Here is a 25,958-nt window from a genome sequence, read left to right as displayed (position 1 = left end):
CCCTTACGCCGGAGGCGACATTAGAAATGGAGGCAGACCTCATTACAAACTGCAATCCGTTCAATACAATCAGGAAAAGCACTGGGACCCAACGGGATCCCCATAGAATGATACAAGCAAATGGCCGAGAATGTGAGCGCTCCTCTATTAGCAATGTATAACGAAAGTCTGGACAAGGGCGAGCTCCCACTAGATCAGCGAACAGCGACGATAGTGGCGATCCCAAAACCCGGAAAACCTCCAACAGAATGTACCTCCTACTGCCCGATATCCCTGCTAAATGCAGAAGCCAAAATATTAGCCAAAATCCTGGCAAATAGAATGATGACCCACCTCCCACAACTGATCCACCCGGACCAATCGTGTTTTAGGCCCAACAGAAACACAGCCCTCAATCTCCGGCGTGTACATGGGGTGTTGGCGCGGGCCTCCTCATTATCAGAGCCGGCAGTGATACTGTCGTTAGATGCGAAAATGGCATTTGATATGGTGGAGTGGAAGTACCTATTGCAGTCCTACTACGAATGGGATTTGGTCCTAAATTTAATGCATGGACACAGCTTCTATACAATAAACCTGTGGCTCGGGTTACAGCCAACGGCCACATCTCGCACGAAATAGCGCTGGCGAGAGGGACACGCCAAGGTTGCCCCCTGTCGCCGTTGTTATTTGCACTGGCTTTAGAGCACTCTGGCAACACTGATTAGGACGACACCGATGTTAAAAGGTATTAACTGGAGGGAGGGTTGGGAAGACCGTATTTCACTATACGCTGATCACATGTTAATATATCTTACAGACCCAGAACGCGGCATTCCAGAGCTTCTTGATATTTGCGAACGCCTCGGCAGAGTGTCGGGCTACACAATAAACTGGGCCAAATCAGTCCTCTATGTATTGAGAGGTCCGGCACCAACACTCCCCGACAATTGCCCACTGGTGTTGGCGAGGGGCTCCTTTAAGTATTTAAGAATTTATATCACTGACGACGCATCAGACTTTTTCGCAAAAAATTTGACACCCCCTCTGGAACGCTTGAAACGTGATGTGGTGCACTGGGCATCTTTACCCCTTACACTCCTGGGTAGAGCGGCGTTATACAAAATGATGGCTCTGGCCAGATTTCTCTACATCCTCGACAATACACCCTATCCAATCCCGCCCCGATATTTTAAACAGATAGCAACACAGGTATCAGTCCTTCTTTGGGGTCACTGCCCAGCACGCATAGCACAAGTGAAATTACATAAAAGTTGGTACGAAGGAGGGATTGCACTCCCAAACTTACAAATGTACTACTGGGCAACGCAACTCAAAGTCATTAACCAATGGATCCACGCACCACACGATGACCCAGCATACCGAGCAGATAGGGCACAGTTGGGCACAAATAGTATGCTAACCGTACTTTATAATAGAGGACTAGCCTCGAAATTAGGGGGACCCACAAAGCAAACGGCCAAAGTGTGGTACACGGCACACAAGAGACTGGGCTGGAAGGGAGATATCACTAAACTCACCCCGCTGTGGGATACCAAAGCCTTAGGCCACCTGCGGAGAAGTAAGGGATTTACACAATGGGATAATATAGGCATATCCACAGTGGGAGATCTATGGGACAATGGAACAGTAAGGCCCTTCGCCCAACTCCAGCAACAATACAACCTAGGCCAAACTGAGAAATATAGGTATATACAGATAAGGCATGCATTGCTGGCGGTACTCCCGACAGACACTGAAGTCCCTGAGGCCTCCCCGCTGGAGGATCGTTTGCTCACTGACCACATGTACAAACGAGCCACCTCACTAACATACCGAAAACTGTTGAATAACCTGCCAGACCCCATGACTGCACTACGAGGGAAATGGGTAACGGAGGTGGGTGACATGGATGAGACGGAGTGGCTGGAGGCCCTGGCGTCACCTAAGGAAGTGGGAATCTCTGCTAGGCTTAGACTGGTACAGCTCAAAATCCTGCATCGCATATACTATACCAGAACTACCCTACACAAACTAAATAGAAGCACAACATCCGTACTGTCTTCGGGGTTGCGGGGAACAGGGCACTTTTCTACACACCCTATGGGAATGTCCAGCGATCATTAATTATTGGCGTCATGTGATGCGCACAATATCACAAACAATGGAGGTTTCGCTAGTGCCGGAACCGCGTAAATGCTTGCTGAATGTGTGGGAGCCCAACGACCTCACCCGCCACGGACAAATCTGGGTCACATTAGGCCTCATGATCGCTAAGAGGGATATCGTGCAGAGATGGGGAGCGGCAGAAGTACCCTCACTAGCGGCCTGGTGCAGAAATATGGACCTTGCCATGATTACAGAACGTACAGTATACAAGGCCAGAGGAAGCCCACGCAAATGGACTAAAATCTGGGCGGCCTGGAACGCTTTCAGAGGGGACATTTGTGATCCAGTGGTGGAGTCTGATACAGACAGCTCAGACGAAGAATGAAGGGATGGGTGGGACGGGGGAGGGATACTGTCTAAATGTATAGTATGTTTCAATGCTTCATGTAACCATTCAAACTGTAAATGAATATATTGGAAAGGTAAAAAACTTCTCTGTTAACTGCCAAACTTGCTGACTCTGTATAAGTTTCAATAAAAACATTTTCCATAAAAAAAAAATGCATGAACATGTTGAACTGTCATTTATGGCAAGTGGGCATTTAGTAATCCTGAGCAAAAGCGGTTAAACCTGGCATGCAATGAGGAGAAAATCTCATTGGACAAGCACTGATATTTAACCTGAACTTGCATTATTGTAGAGTTATTTTATAAGCTTCGAGGTGCTTAGAAGTAGGGACAAGTTCAAACCTTATGGAGGATCAGTTAGTTCTAAAAAGATTTACAATGAGCATAGGTTCAAACTCAGGACCAACAGCTTTGGTTTCAGGCAGTAGAGTTTTTTGATGTTTAACCACACAAAAATCAAGAAAGACAACTTTTAAATGTAAAAGATCCACCTTCGAATCACAGAAAGGAATCCAACACCAATTTATAGAAATAGATCCTATTTTTATGAATTTTTAGAGTCCAAGATGAGCAAAATCCACCAGAGTGTTAAGGAGATGCAGATTTTTCAAGAAAACTTTAATCTCAGTTTAGCCACAAACAAGCATTGGTAATTGTAAACTTTGTAAACTTCTGAAACGTTTATAAGAGTTGAGTTTGACTACTCTGGCCCAGCTTGGGTGACCACATTTGACAGGGAGAAAGTATTTGCTCTGTTACCTGGCGACCAAAGCGTTTTCCAGTCCAGTTACAAACTTTATAGCACAATAGCTATAGACTTCAATGGTCCTAATGCGTCGGATGCAGCAGAAGGAAGATGGGGGTTGTGCAGTCGAAGGGGGTGCCTTTGCAGTTATTCCCCGGTCCACAGGTCAGGTGGGACGACTTTTCCCACAGAAGCCGGGGTCTCTCAAAGTCCTCTTTGCGACAGAAGAAGACCAGTGGTGGCTGGGCTACAGGTCTCCGTCCACATCTGTCCCAGTGGTATCCTTTGGTGGAGGCTGGTGTCTCTCTTGGGCAACCCAATCTGGACTTAAATGACACTCTTGGGTCTAGATGAATCAGGTGCAACTTTTAGCAGTTGAGGATCGGTCTCTTCGGGCACCCAGTGGCAGTCCATGGTGATTCCTTCAAAGTGGCTACTGACTTGCCGAATTGGGCTACTTCAGCTTAGTTAGCCCTGGTGCTGGTTCCATGGGTCAGCAGACTGACCTTTGGAGTCACTTCTTTGTTCCGGGAATTGGGAACAACTTTTTCCCAAGCCAGGAGCCACGGGGACAGCCCTCTCTGTGCTAGTCCAAGGTGCAGCAGGTGCAGTCCAGCAGACGGTGAAGCCTCTCTTTGCCAAGTACAGGGGTCAATGGGGCAGTTCTTTCTCCAGTTCCGGCATGATCTGAGGTTCAGGTTGCCAGGGGTGTGGCATATTTATGCCCAGAAAGTGCCTTGGGGGGCTGATGCAGTCACGAGCGAATTGGCTACCATGTCCCTTCCCTCTGTGTGATGACTTTCCGGATATGTGTGGCATCTAGCAATCCCAGAGTGCACTAGTCTGCCCACTCTCAAGATGTCTGAACCGTTCTTTACGTGTTATGAGTTTGGTATCTCTCCCTATAGGTGTGGCTACCTGTAGACTACACGCCCCTGGATAACCGGTTTGGGCACTGGTCTCCCCTGTATGTTCTCGCCGCCAGTCTCTCTTCCTGAACAAAGGGCAGCCCATCAAGAGTGTGATCGCCATTTGCCCACCAAAGGAAGCTTCGTGGTTGAAGCTCACCATTTGGGCTAACACTCTGAGTGGCTTCCTGCAAAGGGGAGGCAACTCCTCATCATGTAGCAGGCTGCTATTGTTCCTAAGCCTGGGAATCATTCACAGTACTCCTCAGGAGGGCAGAAAGCTGTCTGGTGGCCAGTGACCATGTGAGGCAGCTAGACAAACTGCGTCACAGAGTGGCAACTTTCTAAAAGTTGAATTCCTATAACAGTGACATTAAATTCGGCTTGAGCTCTCTGCCTTAGTGCTATATGGCCTTCCTTAGGGGAGACTTACATATATTGATAAGGGGAGTGCGGGCTTTGCCATTGGTTCGAATGGCAAAGGCCGAGCTAGCAGTGTTACCATTGCACATTCCAGTATGCAGAGGCAGTCTGGAAGCCATTTCTTACTTTGTGACACAAAGGGTGACACGATCAGTGCTGCAGCCCTGGCTGAACATTCTGCCTTACATGCCCTTGGGACCATATACTAGGGGCTTATATGGAGGTCAGTCTCTGCCAATTGAGGGTAGCCAATTCGACATTGTAATGAGTTAGAACACTGGCACTGAGGTGTGGTTATCAGGTCTCAGTGCACTCTGAGTCCAAAAAACAGCAGCATCACTCCAAAAATGTGGGGTGAACAAGCAAAAACAGGCATTTCCTTACAGTAGAGAGTTTGCACCTTCTTGAAAATAGCTTTGAAAATTCTAGAACAGTAATGCACTTGGGACTGTTTCTCATTTTCAACAGTCCTCCAAGAGATTTTTGTTAAACTCAAGAAATTTCAACTATGGGGTCAGCCAACAAGCTTTCCAACGCTAATGGGCGGTAGTATTTTTATTTGTTGGGATGTCAGGCAGCGAAAAAACTGATGATTCGGCATCTCTGCTAGGATAAATAAGTGCAGTTATCATGTGGTTGAGTAATTTTTATGCTCTGGATGATGTTTTATCAATTATTTTAGATTTGGCTGGCAGAGAAAGAGTGGTTGGAGGTTAAAATGAAGTATAGCATGACCAAGTCCAGGTCATGTGATATTTGCTGGTAACCCTGATGAGGTTCTTAAGGGGCAACATTGAAACCAGGGTATGCCCTGCTGTGTGAAGAGAGGGCGCATGTTACCACTTGAACTATATTTAATGGTTCCATGTTGGATAGCATTCATTTAGAATTGGACAATTCAAGCTTGCCAAACCAAGTATTAAAATTCCCCCTGTATGCATTGTTTGTGATAGTTTAACATTATCTTGGTGATAGAGTTGACGAAGAAGTCGGGACATACTGCATTGCAATATGGAGGTCTGCAGATGTGTAGACAGAGTAAAATAAAGATGCTGTATGTGAACAGTGGACAGAGATCTGCATTTGTGTGTGGTTTACAATGTATTTTGTAGGCAGGGAGTGTCTGTGGACAATGACTGTCCCTATTCCAATCTTCTTCATGGCATGATTTCACTTGAGGTTTTGGAGCCTGCAGCTACGTCTGTACATAGGTTTGGTCCTGAGCTATCACTTAACCAAGTTTTGGTGATGAAAAGCAAGTCATTAACAGAAGATCACAGATTTAATGTGGTTCTTGATCAGAAACTCTGCATTAATGTGCAGAACCTCAATGCATAAAGGAGGTTTTAGATGGAGAGGAGATTATTTGGGTTTAACAGGGAGTGGGGATACACCATTTCTTTGAATGGATGGACATCACAGGATGAATTGGAAGGAATGGGTGCATGAGGGGGAAAGAAACTAGGAGCAGTAAGGTGAAAGAAAAGGTCAAATGAGACGTGGAAATGGTGGGTTATGGGTTTCATACACAGATGGAAGAAGAAGTGAGTCATAAAGCTGAAAACTGAATTTACATGTGAGATTAAAGAGTATGATGGAAGAATGGGTGGAAGGTGATGCAGCAAAGGCTAGGGATCAGAGAGGAGTCGGAAGGTGAGCGTTCAGTGTGGGAAGGGGATGATTGTGTGCAAGCAGTAGTTATGCAGAGGGTTAGGAGTCATAGGAGGATATGGAGGGATAGTAAAAACAAAGGTATTTCAAGAGGAAAGTGTGTAGTAGTAGCAGTAGTAGAAGAGGGAGATGAGAGGAGTAGGTGACAGATAAACATTTGGGTAAGGAGAGGTGGGATTCATGTGGGGCAGGATGTGAAGAAAAAAGGCAGGGTACTGAGGTAGATACAAAAATGTCTGTCATTCGACAGGTGTAGTAGGTGGCAGGAGCTATTTTTATCCAGATGTTGATATGATTTGCAATTGTTGACTTGGGGTGTTAGATCAAGTTGAAATGTTTGCTGCCAATATCCACAGAGAGAGGTACGTCTATCTTATGGAGAGGAGGTTAGAATTGTGTCAAGATGTGTAGTCTTTGGCCCAACTCCTCTAAATCTAGTCATAAAATGTCATAAATCTTGCCAGAAAACATATCAAACTCCTGAAATATTGCATACCCGATTCAAAAGTGCTGCCAATTAAACATGTCTATTCCCAAAGTACTGTCAATTCAACCTTTCATGTGCCTCTTCCACAAAGATAATAACTTTCCTCAGATACCCAGCTCTGCCATTTTAGAACAACAGGACGTCCAAACTCAATTGCCATAGTTACCCATTCATCAATAACCCTGTAGGTCCCATGTGCACCTAGATATGGCAGAATGTATGTCCTAATAAACAGGAAGCATGCTGGTCTACACACTTGGCTTGGACCATTTTGTTAGCCTATGGTCAGTGTGACCTGGAGCAAGCAAATATTTTCTTTAGTGTGTGCTGTTCATTTATGACAAGAGTATTGTTCTGTGAAGTATCATGAGAACATCCAACTGACTCTTAATTATCCATATCTCCTAATACCTTGATTGATTTATACAGCATATAAGGTAGACAGACACTGAGGATTGTAATATACCTTGTCCCTGCATAGATCTACATTTGGTCGGTAGGTGCGGGTCTCGAGACGGGTGTGAGCCAACTTCAGGGAGCCACACTTCAGCCGCAGGTCTTCCTCGAGGCGTCTGATGTCTTCCTCCATCTCAGCAATCTCTTCTTTTGTCTGAATTTGTTCAAAATACAGAAGAGATATTTGTTATTATATACCCAGTAGTAATAGAATAGTTATCCATCTATTTCCAGAAGCTAGCCAACCCTAACTCTGAGTTCCTGGCAATTCTCCAGCAATTTACAGTTTCAGGTAATATAGGGTTTCTGTTCACAATTCAGCAGCAGTGAAAAAGACAAGGCTGATCTTAAGTAATTTGCAAATCAGCATAGCTTCATCAGAATGATGTTCTCTCCCTGTGGTGACACTGCTCTCATTGCTTCTCCCACTATAGTGACCATTTCTCAGTTGTGCAGAAACCCTCACTCTTTCAACAGTCACATCAATATCCTGTTGTCCTCATCTGTAAGAAAGCTTCTCTTTTGGACTACATGGTTATAAGCCCCTCTAGCCTTATTGTTTTGAACAAGTATACATCTCAAATGAGACATCATAATCCTTCTCTCCCACTGTAGCATCATATTCACTTTCAAATCAATTTAAGATTGTAGTTCCTCACCAGGTTCCCTTCCTCAATTATGCCTTACTTTCATGGTGGTAACATTGTATCATCATGCGGTTAAATTTCTACTAAACACTGGTCTGTAATGACACCCAAGGGCCCTGGGTATATGACTACGGTAGAGGGATTTGCATTCTGCTGCACATGAGTCACATCAGTGTTTCTTGGACGATAAGAATAGGAACAGAATCAGTGGAGGCTGGCTGGCAGGACGATCGTGGAGGTGGTGGGGGGGTCCAATGCAACCTCCAGGACTAAGCTTAGCAATAGATTCTATTTCAAGGATTTATTGAGGGGTTTACGCAAGAAGTCTTGAGGAGCAGTCTTGGTGGATTATATAAAATGCTCAGAACTCAGAAAAACAAAGAGCACAGAAGTTAATAATCTGCATGTAAGGCACAGAAGACGAAATAGGAGATAAATACATCGAAACAGCCAGAGCTTTCACTGGTGTAACAACAAGAAAGGAGACATGCACTGGTTTCCAATTCAATGATGTCAATTTTTAAGTAGATCTTTCGCAATGAGCATTTTAATCAAATATATAGAAATATGCTTTGTTTTCAAACAGGATGTCCTCATTTATTACACATCTATAGCTCTGGAGTTGTTGTTCCAGAAAATATCCTATTTACGCACAAAATGTGATATATGCATGTATTGTGTTTTCTCTGTTCTATTTTATTTTCCCTATTGTGTATGTATGATTTGGCCTTTGAAGACCACAAACCCAGCTGGTTAGCTTTAGAGTACGCTATACCATTTGCAGGTTTTGTTTTGAAATGTTTTGAGGTTTTCTTTACACTACAAACTCACGTCACTTACCTTTTTTGAGGCACATGGATACTAAGTGAACTGCAGTGAGCTATATTCTTTGGTTAAATATCAAAGACTGGAATTGGAACCCAGATCTCCAGGGCCCAAAGTCAGTAAATTGTTCCTGCCTGGGCAATGTGCTATAAAACTGGAAGAAGACAAAAAAATGTTCTGAGTGACCCAAAAGCCTTCCTTTCTCTTCTATGTGTTGAACAGTGTTGCTTGAATCTCAGTGGTGCATAGTTAGTAGCTGGAAATGGCTCAGTATCTCCCACCTCTATACACCTCCAACTATGAACAGAAAGTACCTATTTTTGCTTAAAAGAGATAGATTGCAGAGATTCAAATCTCTTTATATAATGAAATAAAAAGTAGTTTAAAGTAGTAGTTTAAAGGGGCTTGGGAGTTGCAGTGCCAACGAGTGGATGTTCAGATTTAAGATTCTGGTCAATAACTTACATTCTTCTCCTGCCATTTCAGTTCATCATAAGCTTTTTCAGTCTCCCGAATGCGCTTCCGGAAGGCAAATTCAGTGGCATCCCGCTGTGCATCCAACTCATTGTTAGTCTAGGGGGAGGAAAAAAGAAGTTTAATTGTGTTAGTCCAAGGTATCTAGCTCAAACCATTCAACAGATATCCCAGAAAACAGCTTTGGGGCTAGGTTCCTAGACTGCTACAGATTTCTGTCTATGCCTTTACTTTTGGCAAAATGTTTCTCATATGAAGCAATAAGCCACTGTTTTGACACGAGAACGTCAGCATTATAGTAACTACAGAGCGGTCCACACATTTTAAAACTAGAATATATGCAGGTGTCACTGTGTCCAGTAGATAGAAGACCAAGTATCAAAATCTGAAGTTATCCCTTGGGGTTTCGCAGCTGAGATCTACCCAAAAATATAGACTTGATATAGCTGGTATTCAAGAAATAAAAAAGCCAAAGTGTAGCTGAATCAATGTGGGACAGAAGTTAAATTATCCAATTTCCGGCGGATTCAAATGCATACTGACATTACGTGCCCACATTGGCCCGATCTCCAAAACAAGCAACAGTCACCTGTGTCTTGTTCAGAACATTACCCATTTTACTACCACTAAACCAAGAATTTCAACCATGAAGACAATCATCCAGTCCTGTCTGGACTATGACAATGCCCTCTATGCCTTGCTCTATTGACGGACCATTAAAAACGTAGGACTAGGACCTTTAAAACAAATTGTGGCTAGTACTTGTTCCTCTTCCAGCGAGCCTTGAAATATCTTCCTTAGCTTCTGATAGCAGCTTGCACAAATTCAAAATACTCTATATCACACAACTGAACCCTTATATCAGATCTCACTTTCAGTTCTACTACCCACTCAGGGCCTTCAGGACCAGTCAGTGGACTCTGATTGTCACGTCCTAGTCAGAAAAATTAAAACTGGGATACGTTGGGTGGCCATTCTCAGTCCAATGCTCTTGAAAACTCTTCTGCAAGCATCAAAATTCTGTCTGAAAGACTTTGACGATCCCATGTATTGAAACTACACCTCCTGACTGTGTCAACATGATATATTTCACCTTCTGACCTAGCATCCCTCCATTTCTCTGCCTTAGAGTTCAAGCGTGTTCTTAACTCAAGATAACAACTCTAATATAACTCAAGGTTTCACATAAACAGATTATAAGGGTTGAAAAGAAAAGGCAACTTTTGGAATATCACAGATTTGTTCAAGTGTAGCACTCATGATGTGAGCTCAGCGCTCCTGGTTATACCAGCAACTTAGACTTGAAACCATATCTGCTTATTTTATCAACCAGCATTCTCACCGACTCCGTCATTTGTACAGGCCACCCAAGTATAAACACGTGGTGCAAAAGAACTGAATTATTAGTCCTAGGGACCATTGTATGATGTTGTGGTATGGCCATCTGCTCCCTCAATAATCTACAAATGTACACCACCTACACATGGAAACACTTCACCCATTGCTACAGTGAGCTGCTGAATTAAATTTGTAGCTACCTGAGAAATGGTGACAGCAATTGCCTCTCGCAGCAGTGTTGAAGCCTTCATCTCCGCGTCCGCTCTGTCTTTGTTATAGCGGCTGAACTGTTCCCACTGATCCAGTGTGGTGGAGCTGTCAACAAGAAGAGCTGGGACTTCAGCAAAGAGAACTTCAGTTGTGATCTTTATGTCATGAGAAACTCCCCTGTCACCGTTCCCTTGGCCCCTTCCTATGCAAAGTATTGTCCAGCTCAACTCTTTTTATAGTACTGCGACTCCCAGGGACTCGTGTCGAGGAGTGGGTGAAAAACTATTTTTTAATCTGTCTGTAGCACCTAATGCTGAATTAACCAACATTGCTAAGTGACCACATGTCACAAATGTCACTTGCTGCCAGACAGTTCGTTTGGTCAAGAGGAATTATAAGATCATACTCCTAACGGGGAAAGTCAAGCTGAAAGTCCCAGAATCCAATGTACTGCTTGCTACAAAACCACAAATGGCTGAATGAAATGAACATCATTCAGCTAGCTGAAGTAGGAGCACATTAGTGGCACAGTATGTGTAGGTATGTATCAGGTAACTGAAGTAGATCCGAGCTTATTTGTGGCTGCTTCCAAGTGCTTGTTGAGAAAGGGGAATCATTCCATGCTAGTCAGACAAAAGACCTGTTGCTTTTATCTCTGCAATGCCCACAGTTAGCAGAATGAGATAGGTTTATGTCTTATGGTTCTCTCTTCTCTTTCTAGGGTAAAACGAAATGCATTTCACAGCTGGTGTATGTGCTGCTGGCCTCCCTTCTCTCTGGAAGCAAACAGCCACATAGTTTCGGCTTTTGCCAAAGACTCCTCTGAAGGCGGCACACACCTTAATGAACTGGAACTGTTAAGTTCACTGGAAGTCAGTTAATCACACCGGGCCATTGGGTTGGGTGGGATTCCAGGATTTACAACTGAAGACTTGTTAAGCATCTTATTTTAAATCTTTGCAATTCCTTTGAACCCCCTTAGGGAGGTATGCATAATATTTAATCGAGACATGCAGCTGTATGCCCCCAAACATCCCTAATTCTTTTTCAGGAACCTCACCAAAAAGAGCATAGACAGTAGGAGTTAAAATCAGCTATGTTTGTAAACAGGGGGATGATAAATAGTTAATTTGCTCATGATAGTATCAATTATTTGTATTTATTTATGCATTTTGGGCCCTGAAAGTGAAAGGTTCTACAATCAATTTTCTCAAGTCTGAACCAATGAAATGGTAGCAGATTTATTGAGTCTGATCTTAAGCATTTTTAAGGCAATGATAAAGAACTCAGTATTAGGAAACATGACCATGGAGAGGTTTATGGATTAAGCAAAGTGTTTTGAATCGTGATCTTTACATGACTGGGAGCCAATAAATGCAAGGTAGGTGGGTGTAACATATTTAGTATGAATTAGTCTAATTAGCAGCATAATGGAGGACTCTGTAGTTTAATGATGTACATGCTATCACAGTAATCGAAAATAACATAAGACTGAAGCTAAGACTAAGGCAGTTGCCTTCTGTAACAGTTAGAAGAGGGAGTATTCCACAAAGGGGATAACAGATAAAGGTGCATGAATATTCAGGTACCCTAGGGCACCTTAAAAAGATTTTGAGAAACCAGACAGTGCCATGTTTCTAGCTTGTTTGTAGTCTCAGTAGACTTAAGCCCTAACAGAGACCCCAAAGGAGACTCTGAAACACATGAAATTGAAATACCATTGACAGCCTGGCAATAAACACAGCAGTTTTCGCTAATGTTTGTTTTCCCAGCCGTTGACCATTTTTGGCTTCTTGGCACAAACTATGGAGCGAGATTTTGCGGACTGTGAATCTGGTAGTAAAGAGCACAATAATCTGAAAGACGAAAGCTCTTCTGAAGTGCTTACTATACAGGGATAAACATATGCACTTGGTTGTGCTGATCTCAAAAAGATACTATAGCTTTAGGTCTGGGCAATGTTTAAAAAAAGAAAACAATATGAATTTAGGATTTGCAAAACGTTCATCCATTTTAATTGCTATTTTTTTTACTGGTTTACTGGAAAATATTAATTTTCAAATAAATACTGCTAGCTGGATATTTGTCTTTTACAAATGATTTACCTTCTGTGGAAAGTGGCACCAAAGACTAGCTTCCAAACCATCTCCTGGAATATGCCACTGAAGAGTCAAATAAATGGAGTGAGTTTTAGCTAACCTTTGCAAGCAAAAGTATTTTGGGCCCTGGGAGAGTTAGAAGAAATGACAATAGCAAACACTAATATTCCCTAGTACTCAACTCCTTCCCTGAATCAGATGAAAAGGACTGAAACCCATGGACGCCTGTTTAATCAGTTCAATGCACAAAAATGCATTATAAAAGCAACCTATTGTAGTAAATTATACTTACTCTGTAAGCATCTGTTCGTGGGTTGTAGTGCTGTAGATTCACATGCTGTGCATACTCCTGCCATCTAGTGTTGGTTCCGGATGTGTGCAAGAAGTCTTCTCGAATCACAAGGTATGGTAATTTCATCTATTGCTGGTAATGCCCATGGGCATGGACTCCATTGGTAGATTATTTTCCGCATGGTGGCTAAGGATAGAAATGGAGCATAGTGGTAGAGAAAAGAGAGATAGATGACCATGCAAAAGAAGTAAAGGAAAAAACATCTACAACATCAAAAGATTTCCGGAGAGGAGGGTGGGTGCATGTGAATCTACAGCACTACATGCCACAAATAGATGCTTACAGGGTACGTAACATTTTCCGTTCAAGGCATGTGTGGCTGTAGATACACTTGCTGTGCATAGATTGTAAAGAAGTCCTTCCCTAAGCGATGGCTAACCTGAGGATGTTGCATAAGATTGAAAAAGTGCGAGGAGTACAGCCTGACCAACATTAGCTTATTGGCATGCTAATACATCCACACAAGAATGTTTTGTGAAATTGTGTGGGTAGTCTAGGTTGCTGCTTTGTAGATATTAGCTACAGGGATATTTCCTAACAAGGTTACAGAGACACCTTCTTTACGGGTATAGTGGGCTTGGGGAGGGTGGGGGGGGGAGTAAGCAAAAGTCTCTTGTTTTTTGTTGAACATGTTTGAATACATTTAACAATCCACTTGGCAATGCCTGATTTAGAAAGAGCCTGCCCTTTGTGCGGCTTTGAGAAGGCAACAAAGGGCTGTTAAGTCTTACGAAAAAGGTTTTGTTCTATCCACATAGTACATAAGGGTCTTTTAATATCCATAGTGTGGAGAGCCCTTTCTGCAAGAAAAACAGGTTGCATAAAGAAAACGAGTAACCCAGTAGATTGGTTAAGGTGGAAGGGAGACACATAGATTCGATTTGAGGAAGGGGACAGCAAGAGCAGACAATACTGAGCAAGGGAGAGAAACCAAGAAGGCTCAGAAAGATCACCACAACGGCATTGATCCGGAGCTTAATCACACATGTTTGAACCCAACGAGTGGAAGAAAACAATCTAACAATGGAGTCGATGCACATGCGCAATATCCCCAATAGGCGGAGTCACTGTATTTCGAGACTTGAGAAGACATGTTCAAAGAAAAACAACTTGCACACATCTAGACCCTACACTAGATGCTGGGAGTATGCAAAGCATGTGTATTTACAGCCACACATGCCTCAAATGCTAGGTTATTTTTGGCTGCTACCAGTCATTGTAGAATAAAGGGGTCGTCCATCACACTTTATTGAGAAAAATATAATAAGATGGCAATTCAGTATATTCAGTAACCTGTATTAACGTAGCCATTGTCAGAAGGTGTATTCTTTTGTAAAGTAAACAGTAGCTACTAATTATTGATTTGACTTGTTTTAAAGGTTTTAGTGTTTACAGCACAAGAGGTATTCGTCCATGCAGATGTCGAAATGGCCGAACATATGGGACCTTTCATTAAGGCAAAAGCCGATATTATCCAACCAGGAACTAGATGATTGCCCACAACAGTTTATTGACCAGGCTATGGTCAGCAAGTGTAAATTTATTGAGTGGAATGTTTTTAATGTTTTGCTGATTGTACAAGCTGTCCAATAAAAGACTACAGTTAGGTCTAGCGGAATCTGCCCATGGAATCCTTCTTTCTCACTGCTCATCTCTGCTTTCATCATGCATCTTAGTTTACACCTACAGGAAATAGTACACTTCTTCAAAACATGATCATCCTCACATTCCTGGGATGGGATTTTTTTTCCAACTCAAGGGGTGGCTTGCAAATGTTAGGAATATGAGGAAGATCTTGCGCTTAAGGACTATTGCTACAAATAGGTAACTTCTGATTAGCCAGAGGGTCTGAAAAAATAAACCTACGAAGAGCATCCTACACACCAAGTCCCACAGTTAGAAAAAATCGCAAAGGTCCTTTTGACATTGTATTAAGAAGAAAACTTGCAATGCTGGAACATCTAACTCTTCCCATGTACGTGGCCTCACTTCAACCAATGACATATATTTGTTGCGTTTTTTAACTGCTGGGAGGAATGGCCACAGGAAAAAATACAACTGACTTATGCCCCACTTGATGTTGAGGGATTATTCTAAAGTTGGGACACTAATGCTTGATAGACACAAGGAGATCTAGTAAGGTGCTCTGGCCATCCTTCCACTGCACCAAGCCAAGGAATTTAGAGAACGGTAACCTTACTGTAGTGCAGTTCCCTACATCAGCAGCCACTTAATAAAAAAAAGCTTTGGATCAAGTTACGACTTGTGTTCCCACTGCTCCACTGGATATCTTGTTAACATGTCTCAAGTCTTAGCTGAAGACTACCGGAGCTGCATTATGAATAAATGCATGAAAAAACCCAGCCAATGATGAAATCGAGCTGCTTCAGGTTTCCGAAAGAGATACAGTGGCCTGTTGGTCAGGGCAACCATAACAACAAAGCGCAGTCCACCCTCATCTGAGGCACCTGAGTCTGAGCCACGATAAAGGTGTCTAAAGTTATCTATGTTTATGTCTTGAGTGCATACATCTTGAGTAACAGTAAAAGAAAACAAGTACAGTGCCATTAATGGTTCACTTTTAAAAAGAAAGGCCAGAATTCCTTTGCTAAAACAGTAATTTGATATACGAATATGTGTAGACTTGTTTATTCCTCCTCCTTTCTCTAGTACTTTAAACGTTTAATTAATCCGTTTTTGTATGGAATTCGACTATAGGCCCACATGCATCAAAGGAAATTGCATTCGCAAACGGTGTGAATCGCAAAATTCGGCCGTTTGCGAATGCAATTTCCTTTTTTGGGATGCATCATGTTTTTTTATTTTTTCGCAATTTAAGGAATCGCAATTATGTTGAGATTTCTTAAATTGCGATTGCATTTAAGAAATCGCAATTTGCGATTTCTTAAATGCAATGCAACATACTTTAGAAATTGCGAATTCGCAAATAGGGAGAGGTAAATTACCATGAAGTTCACCTTCATGGCAATTTGCGAAAACTTTGAAAAATGCACAAAAGGGCATTTTTCAAAGTTTCATTTTACACACACACATGCCCTTGGGGCATGTATGTGTGAAAAATGTTCTTAAAGTTAAATTTCAGGGTTGCAGGGGGGGTCCTTTGGAGCCCCCCTGCACCCTTGAAATAGCATTCTCATTTTGCGATTCCTTAATTGCGAATCGCAAAATGAGAATGGCTTCCCATTCATTCCTATGGGCCTCGAGGCCCATAGGAATGAATGGGAAGGGATTCCTTAATTGCGATTCGCAAAATGTGAATCGCAATTAAGGAAATTTAAGAAATCGCAAAACAAATTGCAATTTCTTGATGCATAGCCGTTTGCGATTTCTTAATTGCGATTCCTTAATTTTCGCAATTAAGAAATCGCAAACGCCAACATTGATGCATGTGACCGATAATGTTCTTACTACTTTGGATTCGCATAGCAATTCTGTCTCCATGTTTGGCATACTCCGGTTTTCTGTACTTGACATTACATTACATTGCAGCACCATTCAAAGGACATATGGGCCAGATGTAGGAACCCTAATTACCGAATTTCGGCTGTTACCGACCGGTATTAGGCATTTGGGATTTCGGTGGCTACATTTCAGATTCGGTAATTTACCGAATCGGTATTTAAGAATTCTGTAAATTACCGAATTCTTAAATACCGATTCGGTAAAATTCTGTATTCTAGAATCGGTAAATGTATTTACCTACATCTGGCCCATAGACATTTGTGCGTAGATGGACCAAGTTAATTATTACCTACTTGAGAAATCTTGAGGCATAATGAAGGTGAGAAGATCTTGTGGCACCTATGCATGGCCCACATTTACCACTGGAATGAGTTTGCCTTGCATCACGCATTGTGTTGCAGGGGCAACGCAACCCTTAAGTCGATTTACCAAGCAACACCAGGTCACCTTGCGTGGCCCTGTGTTGGTTGGTAAATCTGGAGGCAGTGCAAGTCTTGCATTACTCTGCCATGGGAAGGCATTCCATGGTTGGAGCATGGTACACACATGGATTTTGGCACATTCCCACATTTACCAAGACTGGTATAAGTGGGAATGCATAAAAATGTTACGCCTTCCAAATAGAGGTGTAATGAGCAGAAATATCTTTATTTCTCCTCATTATTTCAGTCTCTAGGGATTGTTTTTGTGCAGGAAGGTGTCACTTCCTTTACAAAAACAATTGTATGCTGCAACACAGGCGCCCTTGCACAGTTAAGTAAAGGTCCCTGCATTGGCACTAGGTGCACTGACTGAGCCAGCGCAAGGAGAGAGCAGGAATGTGCCATAACTTGGTAGATATGGCACATTCCTGACTGCAACCATTTGATGCAACACGACAAGTTGTCTTGCTGACTTGCGCTGTGTCAAAATCTGATAACTCTGGGCTACAACATATAACAAGCCTATGGCACATGGGCAGCAAATGTAAAAATCTTATGATACATGGACTGTGTGAAGAGCAAGGGCACCTGGATACACATTATCAGTCACATGGACAACCTGAAGAGCTTTTGACAGATATACACCAAAGGAGAGGAGCAAAGCTAATTGGACATAGACAGAATGAGGCTCCTTGACAATGAGAGGAGCTTGAGGGGCAGCTGCCAAACAGTGACCGATAACGTTTCATCCGTGAACATACATTGGATGTTGTCTGGGGCACAAGGACACATAGAGGTAGGATCTCCCATGGCTATGGACGACTTTAGCCCTCAGTGCCCCTCATCTGTCACTTTTCATCTCCATTGAGGCCCAATCGCTTAGAAGTGAGTCAGTTCACTGAGGTTTATGTTAAGTGTACTACATATTACTGGAGGTAACTTAAACCTTTCAGAATATCCTGCAAACCAATGTCACTAGTTTGTAAAAGAACAACATGTAAAAACTAAAGTGGATCATTAAGCGAAGGCACTTGGCATGTCCTCTTGATAGGCCAAAGAACCAGTAACTAAGCTGAAAGAGCAGGGTTACTGCACAAGTGAGCGGACGCGCATTTTTTCTTCTGAAGCAAAAATGTCAAGTCCTCGCCTATCCTACAGCATTGTTGGTATTTTCAACCAGCTGAGAAGAAGGGAAAACTCGAATAATAGAGTACATAATATACTTGACCCAAATGTACACACTAGTCCTTGTACTCAAATAAGATGTATTGTCAGAAGTATCCAGGTGAGCATGTCTCACAAATTCGCACCTCGAGGCGTTTTGAACTCTCAATGTGACAAACAAGGGTGGGGTCAAAGTGGCACAAGTAGCCAGGCTGCAGGGTCTCCAAAGTCTAGCTATTATTCTGCTTCAAATCCAGATAAGGGGCTGCTCCCACTCACCAATTGGGGACTCGTGTTGGGTCTGGCTTCAAGGAGATGTTTGGAGAGTTCTTAGTCAATGACAAGGAAGTCCGATCAATCTCCAGTGTCTCCATCTTCCCACGGTGGTCCAGGCTCAGCTGCTGGCGCACCTCTTGAAGAAGACTGAAAGAGGTAAAAAGTAACGAGTTCACTCCAGGGCAACAGCACTTCCAGGCACACAGTCAAAAGCAGAGCTTTATAGCACAAAACATTTCCTTGGGAACCGTCCATATACCAAGTGATCCCATCAATGGTAACATCTTACGTAGATATGTAAATATGAGTGAGGAAGTAATGTATTAAGACAGAACTATTTTAAAGGCCACCATAAAGAACAGACTTGTTTTAGCATATGTAAGTGCTAATATGGTACTTCACAATGGCTTCTACTCCAAAGACTCCTCAGGTGCTTACAGTCAGAAACAAGGCATGGCTGAAGGAAGAGTTGTTGCAGGGCACAAGATAAAGTGTGTATGAATCTATTTTTTCAAAGGAACGACATACAATGAAGACATTTGTGTAAGCTCCCACTCAGATGATATTCTAGGGGCTGACCAAAGAATTATGAAACAAAGTCATACAACCTTCTAATTCCATGCAAGTCCAAACACCAGCTCTTCCACTACCACATTCTTCAATCTATTATCCAAAACTACGGCACAGGGATAAGCTGCAGATGTGGGCATTCTCAACAGGCGTCACACATATTTAGGCATCAATCAATATAAACAAAAGCTCACAATTATATAAAAATCTAAACGTCTGTATATATAACTGCACATTAAAGTGCATTGTCTTTAATTTCATAAACATTATGTTTAGTATTGTAGACCACTTAGGTTTGAATAGCCTTACAGAATCTCATGTACATCATATTGATGAGCCCCAAAAAGAGCAAGGAACACCTTTGTTTAACACCTTTGTGGAACGTTGAATGTTACCTTACCAGTTCCAGAAGCCAACCTCCTTCCTCATTGACTAGTCATGGGAAGGGGCTTCTGCTCTGAAACCACAGCAGGTGGACAATGTTGTTATGATTTATTAGTAAATCATCATTGTAGTTGAGAGTTCCTTTGGGTTCAAAAAGAGGTGAACTGAAATGCTGGCTAAATATACTGAAACCACAATTCACATAAATGATGTGGTACACTTTTTCCCTTGATGTTCAAAATATTGTAAATAAGCACTAATTTCACATCAGGCCCCTGAATGAGTGTTGTTTGTTCTTAAATGAGAAGAGGTTTCTGAGCACCCAATCAAGCAAAATGTTAGCACAGCACAAGATTGGGTTTTTCAAAATATCTTGTTGTGGGCTATTGTCACGAGCGAGGTGTGCATATAAGCTTTCTGAATTACAATCTGTATCTGCATCCAGAAGCATGGAGCACTGACTCAAATGTGAGCAAAGTAGGCCCTTCAATATTCCTAGATCTGACTTGTCACCAGTCAGGTGCCAGGCTGCAAAAGCAAGAGGCAATGCTTTTAGAACCAACCGATGGTCAACAGGCAAAACTTACCAAAGCTGCTCAAAGGCTTCGCTGATTCTCTGCTGCAGAGCCCTTCGGGCTGCCTCAATCACCTCCACCTCTTTGTGCAGTTCATCCTCTACCAGGTCCTTGACCACGTCAATGGCCTGACGCCGGTCCCGCAGCGCCAAGCACTCGATGGCCACATCCAAAGGCAGGTTCTTTGCTTGCAAGGCACGCTCTGCCTCCTCCTTCATCTATTGCAAGGCACAGATGGCACAGCCAATAAACCCCTCCCCATTATATATTTTGAATCTTACACGCAATTTAAATAAAGCATTCAGAAAGGAGACACTTGTGAAAACAAAAGAAGTGAGACATTTCCATAGCTCTTAATATGCCCATTCCCTATGCCTTCCATACTCAGCTATTCAAAAAGTCAATGTTGTACTATGTTGAAGGTAAAGCATATTCAAGTAACTAACTAATATAAACACATTGATCATTTACACAGCAGAAACGCAAATTCAATTGTCTCTTGGTGGTTAACAAAAGTGATAGAAATGACTAACTCAACAGTACTCACCCTAGCACTTGGAAGGAAGTCAGAGTTCTGTCTGCTCTCATTGAAACCTCTGACTTGCAGCTTATACATATATCTCTGTGTCAGGTGTTCAATCCACACCACTGAGATATTTTGTCTCTAATCTTTAAAAAGTATCCCTATGATTGACATGGGTTGCTGTGTGCCTGTACTCAATTCAATAGCTGTAATGCACACTGTAATCAGTTCTGAGGCAGGGTGCAGAGGTTCTGGTTTGTGGGGATGAGGGTTCGTGGGTGCTTTCTTTTGTAATACTTTAATAGGAAAATTGAATAATCCATTCAACAAATCCGATGGGTGAGTTGAGCTGTGTTTTGTTCAGTAAGCATGAGAACTGCTTTTTGATATAAATATTGAAGGAGAGTCTACATGGCTCGCTAGCTACTGAACACACCTGAGTGAGGTTGTCAATTTCAGCATCTACGTCGCTGAGGGATCGGGCCAAGGTCTCCTTCCACCGGTCTACTTCATCAATTCGTTCCGACAGCCTGGTTCGGTTGTCATGTTCTTCCCACTTTGTCTAGAAGGGATGGGGCAACGAAAAGACATTTACTTTAGGGCAAAGTATTAACAGACACACATTTACGTTACATGGTATTCGGGGAGGAAGAGGGCTGCAAAGCTGATTAGCAGGCAGAGAAATTAGCTAACATGTGGGTGCCTCTGAAATGCCAAGTGGGCTGCTGCAGAGCCAGTTATGTAGAGGGGAGTTTTCTCCGGTCCAACGGGGTAATCAGAGGCATTGGCTGTTGCAAAAGTATCGCCTTTCCCACAAAAGACTGTCCTTTGACCACCAGATTCCTATAACTGGAGATGGCACAAAATCTGCATACCTTGAGGCCAAGCATTGATCAAGGGGTCATTCCAGTATACGCCTCAACATAAGATCACTGTTCAGCTCAAGTGCCAGGATATCCAATTTTTTTTATAAGCACCTAAACAGTAGTTACAGATAATCACATATTTACTTTACAAGCTAAAACAGAGATCAGACCAGCTGCTGGTCTTACATTATGATCACTTGCCTACTTTGGTGCCAGGTCTTTTTCAAAATATACGTATTTTCCTCCTCCTCCACCACTCAAATACTTATTTTGTTCTAGTCTGGGGCAGCTTTAGAAATCGCCCAGTCTGATCATGTGCAAGATCCAAACTCCCCTCACTGATCAGCCCAGAGGGAGGACGCACCTGGTTGGTGGTTTCATTACGGAGGGATCTGGCTTCTTGGCGGACCTGATGGGATGACGAACGCTGTCTCTCAGCATTCGTGGAGATCAGAAGATTGCTGGTGTGCCAATCCGGTATAGTGTACCGACAACCCGGCTTTACACTCAGAGTGGCCATGTCAACGTTTTTCCACACCTGGGTAAGCAGTAGGAAGAAAAAGAAGAGGACATGCATGTAACTATATACAAATCTCTATGTTTTATATATCTCAAAGCTCATTGTTATATATATATTCAGATTACCAGGTTATGGAAATGCCTGTTCTAACTAGCGCAAGAGCTCTCATTATGCAAAAATCTTTGTGTTTTGGCGGGCACAAATCATGGCTCAAGGTTTACCGAGGCACATAAATCAATGATTCACTCGGGAATCCCAGGTTCTTAAGTGCTTCTGAAATCAACAAAATGTGTCATAGACAACCCCCTCAAAAGAATCATCAACCTTGGTAGGAATAAAGAAAAATTATCAATGCTGATACATGAAGTAATAAAGAACCAGAAGGAACAAAGTACATGAAGACAGGATCAAGGAGGCAACACAGAAATGGGATTAAGAAGGTATTTAAGAGATGTATCAACAAAGTACAACAGAGTCAAGACCAAGTGATATCATAGAGGCTGAATCAAGAAGACAGCAAAGTAGCTTGATCAACCAGTATCAATGAGGGGAACAATGAGGAATCAAAAGAGAAGATTTGTAGAGGAAACAATAAGGCAGGACCAAAGAGGAGAAATCTATAATTTATCAAAAAGGCCGAAAGAAAGAGAGGTAAAGGAGGACTCAAAAAGGCAGAACCAAAGAGACTAAATCAATGTAATATCGAGGAGGCAGAATAAATGAGGCAACAGAGAGACCAGATCAACAGGTATCACAGAGGCAGGATCAAAGTGCTGAGATCAATGAAGTACTAACGGAGCATTGGAGAAGTGGAATAACAATCATTGAAAGATTGATCTACCACAAAGACGCAACCATCCTGCAGCCCTCCGTTTTGATCATGTCTTCATATTTTCACCCAGAATAGCTCTTTCATCCGATTTTTCCCTCATCAACACACACACTGTTTGCTAATTTCCATTGTAAATCACTTAATCTCTTCCTAATTCCACCACTTTATCCAATGTATCCCACTGTTGACCCTCTCCTTTGACCACTCAATGACAGGCATGCTTGTCAAATTCCCTTCACTTTACAATGCCACTACCAACACTGTCTTCCATCGTAAAGTCTCTCCTGATACAGTCTTTCATTAAATGAACAGCATTCACACCTTCATCACCCCCTAAACTACACTTGCTTTGTCAACCTCAACAGCACAATTTGGGCAACCCTCTACTGTCACTACTCTCTTAGTACCGTCACCACTTCTGCTCTACCCACAAGCCTGGGTATCACAATTCATGCATGTCATTAAGACCCACATGCACACTCTGAAGTGCAGACAGAGAAAGTTTTGTTCTCAGGAGCACTTTGAACCCTACAAAACAGCCCTTTTTTGTGGTTTTTTGTCAACGCTCTGGACATAACCAAATCAAAATACCATTATAACCTCATCTCTTCTTTTGAACTGTACCACCAGCAGCCACCCTACATGCATAATTATTTTCTCAATCCACCTTTCTGCCCTGCAACCCTGTTTGGTCTTATGGTTAATAAATAAAATTAGTTATAAGACTTTGCTTTGTTTGTCTCTTCCAAAACCACCACAAGCTGGAAATTACATATCCTAAAACCTGCGCTCTCAGCCATCATAAACTGCACCTTCCATCTGTACTTTTCTTGCCAGTTTGACTCCTTCGTCCCGCTATAACCCACTAAATTAACTCTTTTATGTAAAATTGGTAACTTATATTGTGTCCAGTGTGAGCCATTCAGAGCTGAAGAAGTAAAGCCTGTTGCTGTGTCTTCTCTGGTTTTAATGTATCCCTTTTTAATGTTAAATTGCCTTGGTCTCATTTGCCCCTGCGTAATACAAAGCTATGGTTGTTCTTCCATTGCTAAAGAAACCACTGCCAGATCCCTCTTTCAAATCTATCTTTTCACTCATTACCCTACTCACCATCCTATCCAAAATCCTTGAACGACTGGTGTGCAATCGTCTTGCCCTCTTCCCAATCTCCAACTTGCTTCAATCCACGTCGGTCAACATTAACCCATAGAAACTGCCCTCACAGACTTATCTACAAGTTCCTCATCTCAGCACACCTTAGACTCTGATAGGCTGGCCACCCAACCTTACTTGCAGGTCTCACCTTGTTTGATGGTAAAGCCAAAGAGTGGATTGACTATCTCACCGATTGATCTTTCTTGGCTTTCTGCTGCTCCTCCCCTTACCACCTGACCTCCTACCTATTAAGGTGCCCCATGGTTCTGCCCTGGACCTGTCTTTTGTACCCTTTACATGATGGTGACCCCAATGATGTTCTTCTTTCTTCCTCCTCTGCCTGGAACATAAGGACCCTATTTCATCCTAGTTTGTGACTAGAGTTCTTCAGAGCATTCACAGCTACCATGAGTTGATTACAGCTACTTAACAGAAGAAATAACCCCAAGCGCATTATCCATGCACACTGTTAATGTTCTGATTAACACACTGCTTGCTAATAGTAAACTAGATTACTGCAACAATCTAATACTGTAACCCAATATACTGTTTCTCAGCACAAGAACATTTGGAATTTTGCTACATACACACTGTTCAAATTGCACCACTAATCACCCAGCACTGCACAATAAAAAGAGGGAGGCTAACTCTCCAATACACAAAGTGCACAGGACATGTTTTCCATCCAACCTCTCCCATCCAGGGCTAATGATTCCAAAGGAGCGGTATGGCCGGTTGCCTTTTTGCAAAGCCTAGTGGTAGTTAAAAGCAACTGAAAAAAGGCTTGAAAACGGCACTCGGAATCACACAATACATGATCAACTTTCCATACAGTTTTTTGTACATATATATATATTATAGGTTTGTACCAGTGCGAAAAAATGGGGTTTTAAGGATCTTTTGATCCTGTTATAGATGAGGCGGGCCCGGGGTACTGCATAGGTTCGAATCTTGTAGTTCACCAGGTGTCCATTTTGAAGTGGCGTACGGTGGTTTACGTACAGTTAGGAGATACAAGTTGTTTCAATGTGAGGATGGTAATAGGTGGGATGGGAAAAATATGGAAATAGGAACGAACAGTACATAGTTTTGCCTACTCACACCGAAAGGGCAATTATACAATATCAACTTCAACAACCTGTTCTCACTCAATTACAATATAAGTACCGTGTCCTTGCTACGTACAGGGCTTCCTCTGGAGAGATCTCGAATCCCAACAAGTAGTCAAACCATTAAGGGTGAAAAGAAAGGACGGAAAAGGAGAAATGACTAGCACGAAAGCGGAGGAACATAACAGAAATAGAGAAGAACGACCCCAAAGAAAGCGGGATAAAAAGAGAAGGATAAAAAAGGGAAACTAAGGGGAGCAGAAAGGAAGGGTAAAAGGGGGACCGGCAGAGCGTGCAGGGAGCCAGAAAGAAGGCGGAACCCCCTTCCGTTCATTTTACATCTCAATAAGCACATTCTCGCAGAGGGCTTGTGAGTGTGGGCTAGGTCAGGTGCTGCTGGGAGTGAGGGGCCGTTGGACCCGGGTGAGGACCGGTGACAAATGGCAAATACTCCACATCCCCCTCACCACGGCACCCCGGCATCAGACGTCACGTACCCCGACCCTGCGCCGCGTGCTCACCTCCTCCGCCGCGCGCTCTGGCCCCGTGCAGACCGGACGCCGGTGCTGCTGGCCCCGTTCGGCTTCTTCTGAGAGTCAGAACGCGCTGGCCGTCGCCCAGCAACGGCTTGGCCAATGACACCGCCCGGAGCATTGTTGACAGAGGAGGAGTGAGGAAGGCATGGCGACTGAGAAAAAGTCACGTGTTCGGCCAGATCTGTTTCTTTGATACTGATGTACTCTGGTGAATGACCTAGGTCGCGCGAGTCCGCATGTTTAGTGCCATTTTAAAACATTATTTAGGCCTTTGGGAAAAGCATATTTTGGGGTTTTCAGTTCGAATCAACTTTAAATGTATTAGCCTTTTTTTTTTAGCTAATCTAAACCATTCTGCCAAGCAGTATTGAATTGTACATTAATCAAGCTGCCTCAGCCAGACAAACAGCAC

The 25,958-nt window shown here is 42.8% G+C and overlaps 1 protein-coding gene across 6 annotated transcripts in view; it reads right to left on the bottom strand.

Annotated features, from left to right (window-relative positions):
• TEKT2 (tektin 2) overlaps positions 1-25,650 on the bottom strand; it is a 32,120-nt gene extending 6,470 nt beyond the window's left edge. Inside the window, exons 1-8 of one of the 6 annotated variants that reach the window (XM_078681170.1) lie at positions 25,532-25,650; positions 21,759-21,932; positions 20,965-21,090; positions 20,018-20,223; positions 18,480-18,623; positions 10,671-10,785; positions 9,124-9,231; positions 7,197-7,340 (exon numbers count right to left, since the gene is read on the bottom strand). In XM_078681170.1, coding sequence (XP_078537296.1) covers positions 7,197-7,340; positions 9,124-9,231; positions 10,671-10,785; positions 18,480-18,623; positions 20,018-20,223; positions 20,965-21,090; positions 21,759-21,914 — 999 coding nt within the window. In that variant the 5' untranslated portion in view covers positions 21,915-21,932; positions 25,532-25,650. The other 5 variants (XM_078681171.1, XM_078681173.1, XM_078681174.1 and 2 more) reach the window with 5 other exon arrangements.
• Between the last annotated feature and the right edge of the window lie 308 nt (positions 25,651-25,958).

The sequence above is a fragment of the Lissotriton helveticus genome, chromosome 3_1 (assembly GCF_964261635.1).
Source record: "Lissotriton helveticus chromosome 3_1, aLisHel1.1, whole genome shotgun sequence".
NCBI classification, from domain to species: domain Eukaryota; kingdom Metazoa; phylum Chordata; class Amphibia; order Caudata; family Salamandridae; genus Lissotriton; species Lissotriton helveticus.
The sequence above is the reverse complement of the archived record's forward strand: the minus strand, read 5'-3'. Positions and strand labels throughout refer to the sequence as shown.